Source organism: Streptopelia decaocto, assembly GCF_964273445.1.
Source record: "Streptopelia decaocto genome assembly, chromosome: 5".
Taxonomy (NCBI): domain Eukaryota; kingdom Metazoa; phylum Chordata; class Aves; order Columbiformes; family Columbidae; genus Streptopelia; species Streptopelia decaocto.
The window spans coordinates 22148509-22160436 of record NC_138659.1 but is presented as its reverse complement, the minus strand read 5'-3'; the positions used below and the strand labels follow the sequence as shown (position 1 = coordinate 22160436).

Below are 11928 nucleotides of genomic sequence, written 5' to 3'. Positions count from 1 at the left end.
AGTCTTACCTAATGACAGAATAACGAGATCCTCCTTTTTTTTTAAGAATCAGATGCTTCCTATAAGAAAAAAAAATAACTGGAAAGCATTTAAGGACTTAAACTACTTCCAGCCTATAAAAAAACCAGAATATTCTAGAGGAGGGGTGTCAAACTCATTTTCACCGGGGGCCACATCAGCCTCGTGGTTGCCTTCCAAGGGCCGAATGTAATTTTAGGGTTGTATAAATGTAACTACTCCTACATTCCCTGTTCTAGAGGGTATTAAGGCCCTGCTAGTTATCAATAAATGTTATCAGTAAGCACTGGAATAAATATGGCCTCTTCATTTATAATTTGATAAAGAGTACTTAGGCAAGTAATTGGCAGGAAAAAGTGAACTAGCAAAAGACTTGAAAGGTTTACTCAGTTAAACACAAAAATCGCTCTGGACATCTTACAGCAGAAGCATAAAAGGCATTTTATTTGTACATGCTGTTTGCATAATTTCTTTTGTGAATTTGTGTATTATTTGTTAAAATAAATTTACATGTCCAACAAGAAAGAACTATGAGTATTTCCCTTCAAAACAGATTAGTCAGATTATACATACTGCAGATGTAGGTCAGTGTCATTGAGTCACACCAGCCTCACAACCGGATATATTATAAAAGGCAAAATAAAGACATTCCATCACCATATTTGGAAGTCGCACCATGATTTATTGACAGTCTGCTGTAGAAGAAATTGCAGCACTACTAATTAAAAGAAGTAACAACGAACTGATAGACTGATATCAGCTGTTGAGAACTTTTAACCACATAAAATTATTATATTATGTGAGTAGCAAAGGGCACGTGCTAGCAGAGCCAGCTTTTATAGTTATTCAGTCTAATTCACAAAATTTAAAGGCATATTCTGGCCATGGTTTCTTTATTTAAGGTCTAGCAGCATTGAAGCAGGGTTCTCCAAATAAGATTTCCACAAGTTAGAAAACCGGGCCATTGTAGCTCCATCAATGACGCGGTGATCGGCTGACCAACTCACATTCATTATCTGTGCTTTAAATACTTCACCTTTTCCATTAAACCGAGGAAGAAGCTAAAAATCAGAGAAAGGGGGAAAAAATTAAATATTAAATACTTTCATTAACAAATCTGTGTTTTATTATTGTTAATTTGTTAATCTAGATTTAAACATTTTGCCCAACTAGATAGACAGCAGTAGTGCCATTCCAAAAACAAAGACCTTCCCATTATTGTTTGTGCTGTGGATTAGAATATGTTGCAAACCTACATCATAACCAGTCATATCTTGTTTGCACCATAATGGAAATGCTTAAGTAGTGAAAATTCTTCCTGACTCAAAAGTTTCTTCCTGAATAGTTTATTGCACTGTCAGTGCTCAAAGTGAGAGCTTCCTTAAAACATTCCCTAAACGAAAGGCTCACAGGAATAACACAGAAAAAGTTTATTAATTAATATAAATTTCATTTCCAACATTGATCTCAAATGCATATGTTGAAGAACTAAAGCCTGAAATTCAGAAAATATTAAACTGCCTTCACCATACAGAGTTCTGTATGGATTAAGCTACTTGGCTCATGAAATTAAACTTCATTATCAGAATAGGTTTTTAGTCTCAAGTTTTCTCCTTGATGATAACAAAAACGCTATCAACATGTTGCAAAAGTTGTAAAAACATATTTATGTTGTTTCTTGATAACCAGAATGCTAAACATACATGTGAGTGAAATATAACAGGATTCTAGAAAACAAATCTGAACCTTTGGCATGAGATCTCTGTGTAAACATTTGGTGTCTCTGCACAGTCATCTAAAAGCATAACAAAACTTGTCAATCACAAGCTATGCAGTTTTTTTGTAACATAAAGAGGAAATGTTTATATAACAAAAACAAAACAAAGGGACGCCACATTTCATTTTCTCTACAGATGACCTGAGTTAGCTCGAGTTAAGCATTCACATCACTAAGATGAAGTTAACATACCTGTATCTTTCCAAGTGCTCCAATAGCTACTTCAGGAGGTAGTATCACCGGTTTAGCATATGTGCCACCAATCTAGAAAGAAAAATCTGGGAATATTAGTTTGTGGTTTTGGTTTGTGGTTTTTTTTTTTTTTTTAAAGCAGATTGCCTCTTGCATCAGTTGCTACGTTCTGTTCATTGCATATAAAACTTTACTAAGGTATTCATTTCAGAAGCAGTTCTCAGATATAAATTCTCCTTTTTCTGTACTTACCGTGCCAATATTTGAAAGGGTGAATGTTCCCCCAGTGAGGTCCTTCGTTCCCAGTTGGCCTGTGGAGCCCAAGGACTGCAGGCGATTTAATTCAGAAGCAATCTCAAACACACTACAGACTTGAACATTTTTCACATTTGGGACAATTAAACCTTGCTCTGTGTCCATAGCAACTCCAATGTTGTGCGAAGCCTGCAACAAGTTCCATTAACCAGACATTAACGTAAGCAGTCAACATAAAATGTATTTGACATAAAAAGCACTTGAATAATGTCTTCTTCAAATAACTTTTTAACCTAGAAAGTGCTGTCTGTAGTAAACAATTCCTCTACACAACTTTGAGGGGAGAAGGTGATGTAAAGTTTTCAATATTAGCTTTCCACATCTGCAAAGTGCAAATTGATTTTGGCAATTTCACATTCAGGAAATAAAAAATCCTGGAATCAATTTTGCACTAAAAATATTTCAGTTGAGTAACAAGACATGACTAGTAGATTTTAAAGAGAACAATAAATTTTTAAAAAAAGAAAACTGAGTTGCCTTTCATTTGCTACAAGGAATATGTAAGGATTCATCTGAGAGATACTGATAAACCAGCACAAAAAAGTTTGTATTACAAGAAATGCACACACATCACTTAATAGAAACGTGCTGCCCAGAAGTATCAATCCAGCAGTTTGTATGAAAATTAATTCATTTTTAATCAAAATTGAGTTTAAAATATTACTTCAATACATGAGGATTGAACACTGGAACAGTGGAACCGCTGTGTCATTACTACAGATATTATTGTATTAGATTTTAAATGTTTTCATTTTTAATGCTTGGCCCATCTTCAGGTGAAAAATAGGAAATCACTATATTAATATATGCTTTTGAGGCAAGCCTGAATAACCAAGTGACTCATCAAATAAACTGTTGAAATAAGATCAATAATAAATCAAATATAATCTTAGAATCTGGACACACAAACTATTTCCCAGCACATCACCATAATTTTGGTTCTTACAAGTAGCTCAGACATTCTGAAAAGCACTTGGTAGCTGTTAGTTTAGGTTTTCTGCTCACAACTTTTATTGGTAGTTTACAAACCTTATATGTGACATTCTGACAGCTTTCATCCAAAGAAGCATTTAGAATGGGATACTGCAATAATCCCAGAGAGGCTGCCTGAAAAAAAAAGACAAAAAAAAAAAGACAAAAAAAAATACAGATATTTCTATTTTATAACCATAAAACTGCATGGAAAGGAAGGAACAGTGGGAGACAATTTAGCTTAATAACAATATGGATTTCCTCAATGCAATCAAATTTCGCCTCAACTCCTGATCTTCTCTGTTGATATTCTGTCATTATGAAGATAGCAGAAGAAAAGGACAACTTACAAAAAACAGATATACACCAAGACAGACATAAAAAGTGATAATCCCTTTCCCAAGTATAACTGAAGCTGAATCCGTATTTGTTATTTCTATTCCACAATTCAAATAAAATATCCCAAGACAAAAGATTCAAGATGCAGCAGCAATGTCATTCTCAGCTCCCCACTTAGATGACAATTATTTCAAGGAAGTAATACTTATTGCCCTAAAGAGAATGAGCACAATGAGTGCTTACTTAGCACTCTAATTGAAAAAGCATTACCACACGTTTCAGACTAAGCTATGCATTCAATGTGTAGCTTAGGTAATGCACCAGCCTCCACTCATGCCAATAGTTGGAAATAGAACCATGGCAACTAAACAAATGCAAGCATCTGGTCTTCTAAACCACAGAAGGGACACACCTGAGGGGTTCATTACCAACAGAAATAAGATAGTAATAATAATAACAACAACAATAATAAGGACACATTTCACACCAGGTTCATTTTAATGGAGCTCATAAAAAATACTGACAGTTTCCAAAATTTGTTCAGTGTAATTCAAACACCCAGTGATGCTTACCCCCATAATGAATAATGCTTTATCTGGTCTGTCCTTCCCCATTCATATTTCAAAAATTTTCCTTGATACTATAACCCTAACTACAATTCCAACAGTAAATTGATAAGCGGTTCAATAAACTGGAGAAGTTGAGACTTTTCTTGTGACCTGTAATTATTCACATGATAGAGAGGATCTCCAAACTTACAACGATCGTTGATCGGGTTTTGGCAATAAGTGCTCTGTACAGTGCTCTGCCGCACATCTCACCTTTATGAAGAAAGGCATAAAGGAAAGCTTAACTCCACGAAGTTGTGCTAGAGGTTTCAGCTCTTCTCGCAGCTGAACAAGCTGAGTCAAGTCAATCTCATCACAATAACCAAAGTGGGGTATCTTCAGGGCTGCACTCATAGTCTTTACCATTGCCTTCTGAAAACCTGTAAAATATTCACCAACTTCTTAAACCAACAAAATAAACTTCTGGGAAGCTATGGTGAAATTTCAGTTACTTGTTTTCATCAAACAAATTACAAAACTTAAAAAAAACCAAACCAACACAAAACCCAACCACAACAGAAAAAGGACAGTGTAAACTCACGTTAGGATCAACAGTTATTTAGCAAATGAAATTCAATTTTCACAATTGTAATATTTCAGATTATATTACTGCATATATCTCCTATATATGTTTTTATTTGAAATCATAACAGAGTAATCTGCACTACTCTTTCCAGCCTCTCCAAATAAACATTGACTGAAAGGCAAGCAAAAACCTTTTATCTTCCTCTTTTAATGTGACTTTTCTTAACTCGCCATCTTTTGTTGCACTCTTCTCCAGAACAAATGTGAATGCTGAAATATGCTACTGTTAGGCACTGATAAACCCTTAAATTCACTGCACTTTGCCACTAATTGCATGATGATTCATACTGCAACAAATTCACGTTTCAGAATTCCTACCTGTTTCAGCATACGTTTGAAGAAACATGGATTAAAAATGAGCAAGTGCAACTTGCAGCCCAACTCCATCTGAGTGAAACATGAACAATTATTTCATAAAATAGTTATTTCATGCAACACCCCCTTACAGAGCATGTTTTCCTGTTGCTCACTTGCATGACAATAACATGAAACACTCCCATCAAAAGGAATCAACTATTCACTGAGTAACATTTAGTGGTAGTCTACTGGGAACATGATCTCAAGATTTCATATTTCATGATTTACCTGTGATAGGTTCAGTTTTATCTTTTCCTGAAAACACAATAGGTCTGGAAACAGGAATTTTGTGTGCTTTGTCCTTTGGAGCAGCTGGCACAGTCTCTGATTTTGGCAAAGGTGGGATAATTTCAGCCTTTGGTGATGGAGGTAAAATAGCTCCTGTTTGTTTGGCCAAGTAGTTGAGTATGTCTTCTTTAAGGATTCTGTTATCTTTCCCTGTTCCAATAACTTCACTCAATTTAATCTGAAAATAACATAAAAAGCTATGACACTTTCATTTTACAGCAATATAAAAATATCCTATATTGTAAGCTATGGTTAAAAATTATTCCAATTACTGGTCTAACATACCTACAGTTGTTTTTCACTTTTTATGATTTATTAGGTACTCATTGTTGTTAAAATCACCCAGAAGACCAGCTAGGTGTCTAACTGCATATTTAAAGAGGAACTATGAATACTACTTGCCTCTTAATTACTTCACAGAATCAATAATGAAATACTAATTTGAAGAAAGCAATTTGTCACTTCATTTTTTCTCCTAAAAATGCACCACAAGCTTTCAAAACCAATGGAATTCTTGTAGATTCACAGGAAAAATAATTAGAATAGCACTTAAAGGTCACCTAGTACATCCTCTGCTCCAATACAAATGTGAAAAACAGAACAAGGTAGCTAAAGCTGAGATTCCATTTTCTCTCCTCCTTCCTCTGTCCCAGGAATCTATTCTGATACTTTATTATTTTTATTCCAAAAAGGTCATCTTAATCTCCAGCCTAAAGCATCTTAGCTGCATTCCAAGTCCAGTAATTCTTTTCCTATCCACCGTAATAATCAGAAAGCACAGTCCTCTCATCTTTACTACAGTTTTTAGACATTTTAAAAGTATTTGAAAACAAGTCATTTCTCTCTGCACTTCCTTTTAGATCACTGTTCTCCTAGTCAGTCAAGCTGCTATACAAAACGCAGCAGGACCTGATTCAGCAAACTTACATTGTTCTCCATGGCCAGACGACGAACTGCAGGGGTTGCTAATGTTTTGTGACCTTTTATCTCTTGGTGAGTGTGCTCTTCATGAGACATAGGAGGTGTTTCAACAACATCTTCTTCGGAGGCAACACCTACAAATGAAAGAAAAACATTAACTTTACTACATTAAAAGCATTTGTTAAATTCCGACCTCAACCATCCTGCGTTTCTGTGACAGCTGAACTTTTTAACATTTACTTTGAGCTACTTTGGATGGGAACAAAGCATGCTAAAGCCTGCTGCTTAAGCTAAATTTTCAATAGGACATGTTTGGCTTTTGAGATTTTAAATCCTAGTAAAATATCACAGCTTTTTCTACTAATTTTCTTGACTCTATAAAGGAAAAAAAAAACCCTCAATTTTAAGATTTTCAGGAGGAAAACGTAAACGCCTCTGTCACTGAAGGTTTTATAAGAACAAACACAAAATATATAAGTGAAAAAAACAGCTTAAAATACCTTTTGAAGCATCAGTTTCAATGTCCACTAATGGTTTTCCAACATAAGCAGTTTCATCTACATTGTAATGGAGTTTTCTAATGATGCCATCATAACGACTAGTAATAGTAACAGATGCTTTATCGCTCTGTACTTCACAGATGCTATCAAACTGAGACACGCTATCACCTTCTTTTACATACCTAAGAGAAAAGACACAGGTCAGTATAAAACATATTAAGTGTAAAAATCCATGCTGTGTATCCTTTTTATAACTTCAGCTATATGCATCCCCACAACATACAAATGCATTCCAGTTAAGAGGACAAATTCTACATAATGGATACATTTGCTATATACCTTTTGCCTGACTGCTTCAGAACCCTTTGCTGTCTGAAACGACACAATGATTTACAATATCATCACGCATATATTCTTCCTATTACTTCGGTAAAGCAGAGTTTTCTTGACAGATTATAAGACATCTAAAAAATAAGAACTAGCCCAGCTTAGTCTGAACCTAAGGAAGTTCTTCATTTTGTGCCAGGATCAGTATACAATCAGTTTCAGAAAAGACACCAAAAGTGGGAAACGCTGTCTTCTATGCAAAGGAGGTATTTTCACCTATTTGTACAAAGAATGGGGCATTTCAATGCTGCCTTCCTTCACTGTACACTTTGATTTTGCTTAATCCATTCATCATTGGCTTTTTAAAGACTATGTAAATGTTCAAATTACTAAGGTCAATAGGAAAGGGGTATAGGATGAAATTATCTAGATTCTCCAGACTAGTCATTTGTTTCTAAAGTTCAGCCTAAGCAAGTGTAATAAAAGACAGACCTCCAGCACTCCAGAAACATTAGTCACTGAAAGAAAGCCTAAATACAGGTGCAGTTAGGCCATCCCACTACTCACATCTTTTCCACTCCCAAATTAACCAGATTGCAAATAAACAAAATGTAAAGCTCAGTATATGCAAGGTTTTAAAATGTGGAAAATTAAACTTAAAAAACTTCCCTAGTAACTCAGAAAACATATTCTCAGATAAATAATTGATACAGCTGTTAAACTACTTAATGATTTCTTAGTGTATTTCTAATAAAGCAGAGCTTACCATTCTTTTACAGTCACCTCTGTAATCCCTTCTCCAATGTCAGCAAGCTTAAACTGGACAATTTGGCCACATGAAACTTAAAACAAACAAGGAAATGGAAATACAGCATGTTTAGTATTAAATGTACCAAACAGAACAATCTGAATGCATCAAAATTAGTCTACATACCAGTCATATACAAACTGCTAACATAACACTCATAAAATAGCAACATAAAATACATTATTTTATTATGAAAAAGATTACCAGCAGATGTTCTGAATAATCGCTGTTGATGACTAAACTTGAGGGCAGATTTGTCAAACACGCACACATATTTTGATTTTATAAAGCGAATGCTGCTGCACGATCTAACACGGTGAATGCAAACCTGGGAGAGAAAAGTCTCAAGTGTTAATATAATGGACTGAGGAACGTAGAGCTCATTTAATATTCCTGATGCAACAGTTTCTAGTTTATATAAGTTCTTATGGAAACACTATTATACTGAACACACACTGAATGTACAATAACCATTAAACTAGCATAAACTTTGCCAAATATTTTAACTTCTTTCACTAACACAACACATGGGGAGATCAAAGCCACAATAGCATAATCAATTAACAAAAATCATGACAAGATCTGGTAAGGGATTCATACTTGCTATTGTTTCTCTAAGCAATCAGTTTAATCAGGACACACACACAAAAAGCATACATGGTATTAACTACATCAGCCATCTGAAACATTCTTATCAAGAATGGATGCTGCAAGGGTCCCCTAGACTGCAGGAAAAATTAGCATATTTTTGTCAGTTCTTATTGCAATCAAAGGTTGATCTGAAGTACAAATTGGAAAGGAACTTGACATCAGCAGGCAGGGACAGTTGCCCTCTTATTTCTGTTAACATATAGAAGGCAATCGGTCTTCAAGTAACTGTAATTTCACATCAACTTTAATGATATTTTTTTAAGAACTGCACATGAGATGGTTTTCTTTCATGGTTACAATTATATTTATCCAGAAATCAACTTAAAGGGTCAATGGAATTTTCTGAAAGGTTCTTCAGACAGTGAAGGAGCACAACAAATCTATGAACTATTTCTAAATGTGAAGTTTCATAATGCTTTCCATGTGTTTTTAACATTTGGTAACCAATGCAGGTAGTAAATTAGTAATATCACTGCCAAAAAAGACAGGCTGGCTTTGTTACAGAAGAGTTTAAATGCTGTTTCAAATTGTATCTGTAGGAATAATTCAAAACTACTGCACTAAAAAAAAATTGAATCTTTTTGGTTTGCAGTTTTGCATATTCTCTACTAAAAAGCTGGTGTGCTAGGATGTTAAAGCAAATATACAGTACCCAATCAGTTCATAAAACAGTGTTCCCTTCTAACAAGTGGAAAAAATAAAATCCATTAAAGAGTCTGTGCTTATTAATTTCAGTATTTAATCACCAAACTACTATTTTTGGTATAATGCCAAATAAGGAAAAAACCAAAAGCATATAAAAGATAAAATTAGTTCTAATATCCATTGCATACCCACCTACATATCTTGATGTCTGGAAAAATATAGTAATAAAAGACAAGCACAGTACCAGCAGTTATGTTTATGTCACCACTATTAGGCTGTTTGTATGACAATTTAAAGGCAGTAAAGCCACAGTAAGATAACACCTTTTCCGTGCACGTCTTCAATGCACGGAGTTACAGTGGGGAGAAGAAACTGAGGACCCACTCCAGCCTCTTACCGCTACTGTGGACACATCAGCCAGGAGTATATGCCCGACTAAGACCTGTGGTTGAACCAAGGCAACTCGGGAGCTGTTTGCTATTTGGGGGAGAACTGCCTTTCCCCTATTTAGTTCAGTTTTGGTTGTTTCCTTAAAAAGAAGCCCACTGTGCTTTTCTAAGCCACCACTGATCCCAAAGCTCTACTGCTAGCCTCAGAAAAAATGTTTTTATGCATCCTGCAGGCAACTGATTACCTAATGAAATAACATTGAATTTCAAAGTCAAATTGCATAGCTTGTGCTTAATGGCAATGACTTCACATTAAAGGATACTCCTCTACAAAACTCTTCTGACTTGCTGTCACATTAAGTCATTTTAGTGAACATTTACTTACATTTGATTTGTTTTGCCTATATATTCTGAATCTCCAAGTATATAGTTGCCTATATACTAAACCAGTGTCCTTGGTAGCATGTTTCAGTCAGATGTTATTCCTCACCTAAACACCTGGCACCTGTTATTTCCCTACTACTTCACACAAAGACCTCCAGACTTCTTTCTTTACTTCTTCACAACTTGCAGCCCCCATGGACAACCACCATTACTTTCTCCTTTTCAAAATACAATACAAATAATTTTTAAGAGCAAAAATTGAGAACTACAACTGATCCTTAATTTTGTTTTCACTTGGATTATCTTCCAAAAAGATGTTTCTGACATTCCACAAAACAGCAGTGACATAATTGGAAACCAACATTCTTCACTAGAGCAGGAAGACCATAGCACAAAAAGACAGAAGAAAGCACAAAGTCTTCAGGATGGTATAGGAGATTATAAGCGTCCTAAAACGCAATCAAGTAGATTCACCTCTTGAAGTACAATAAGGTAGCTCAACTATTTAATGTACAAATATCAAGGCTCCTGGGACTCAAAGTAATAGGTTTCCCCTCTGTGCAGACCGCTGTGCAAAGCGCGCAGATGGCGGGGCGGAGGAGCGCTGCTGGCAGTGTAACGCACAGGCAACCCAATGAATCAGACGACTAAGAAATAACAGAAGAGAAAGGTGTCAGTGCCTCGCTACGGGAGGCACACGTTTCCTGCACAGGGAACACGGCGAAGACCCTGAGCGGGCAGGAGCCTGGGGCAGAGAAAGTCTGTTCTGGGGCCTTGGGGAGCGAGAACACTCTGAGAGCCGGGAAGCGGCGGGTGGGCTCTGCGGGCACCGCGGGCCGGGCGGGGCCGAGCGCTGCCGGCTGACAGGGACACGGTCACCTGTGCACCGGCGGGCAGCGGCCGGACAGGCTGAGAGGAGGCGGGTGGGGCAGCGCGGGCACTGCCCGCCCGCAGGCGCGGGGGAGGCGGCGGCCGGGAGGGCTGAGGCGGCGGCAAATCCGCGATTGTGTCATGTTTGTTCGGAGGGGCTGCGGCCCGGTCCTCGCTCGCTCCCGGCTGGAAGAAAGCCACAGGGCTTCAGGATTCCGCCGGCGAGGTGGAGGAGCCGCACGTCGGCCACCGCCTCACCGGCCAACCGGGAGCGCCACCCCCCGCAGCGCCCCCTCCCCTTACCAGGCGCCCCGCGCCGCGGCAGCTGCTCCTCAGAGCGGCCAGGGCCGCCATCTTACTCCGGGAGAAGGCAGCGCTCGCGCCTCGCACACCTCCCACCAACCAGCCAATCGCCGCGCAGCCACGGCGGCCGCAGCCAACCGAGACCCGGGCCAGGGTGGGCGGTGGCGAAGGGGGCGGGAGCGCGGGGCGGCGGAGCGGGCGCTCGGTGCCGTCGCTGCTCGGGGAGCGCAGGCGGTGCCTCGGAGCCGTCACACGCCCACAGGAAGTAACGGGAGGGCGTCACGTGCCCGAGCGCCTAGCGGGGGTTCCCGGAGCAGAGCGCGGTTTCCCTTGGCCGGAGTGGCGTGAAGGCAGCGCGGGGAGCCCGGCCCTTCCCCGTACACCTGTAATAAAGTCACGAGCGCCACTGCCGGACCAACATGCGTACGTCTCTCCGCGCTTCTTTCAGCGATTCGGCTTCAGGGGAGAACTACTCTGTTGTAAACGTGACGGCCAGAATCCCGCTACTTTCCTCCGGGGCAACAGAGTGCTGCAGGGCACACCTGTGCCCCCGGGGCTGCCGCCCCAGCCGCTGCTTGGCTGCGGGCTGCCGCGTTTGTCACCGCTGCGGCCCAAGAGCCTCGGGAAGGGGGGAAGGCGTTGCTTTCTCCGGGACGCCGAGCCGCTGCAGCTCCGCCCT

At 38.9% G+C, this 11928-nt stretch overlaps 1 protein-coding gene across 1 annotated transcript; it reads right to left on the bottom strand.

The window, feature by feature from the left end:
• Positions 1 to 462: 462 nt before the first annotated feature.
• Positions 463 to 11400, bottom strand: DBT (dihydrolipoamide branched chain transacylase E2). Its single transcript, XM_082053447.1, has 11 exons — positions 11250 to 11400; positions 8212 to 8335; positions 7966 to 8041; positions 6873 to 7054; positions 6379 to 6506; positions 5392 to 5629; positions 4435 to 4601; positions 3332 to 3409; positions 2240 to 2431; positions 1988 to 2059; positions 463 to 1079 (listed from the first exon to the last, which is right to left on the bottom strand). Exons 1-11 carry the CDS (start codon positions 11298 to 11300, stop codon positions 912 to 914), a joined length of 1476 nt encoding a protein of 491 aa, XP_081909573.1. The 5' UTR covers positions 11301 to 11400; the 3' UTR covers positions 463 to 911.
• Positions 11401 to 11928: the final 528 nt, after the last annotated feature.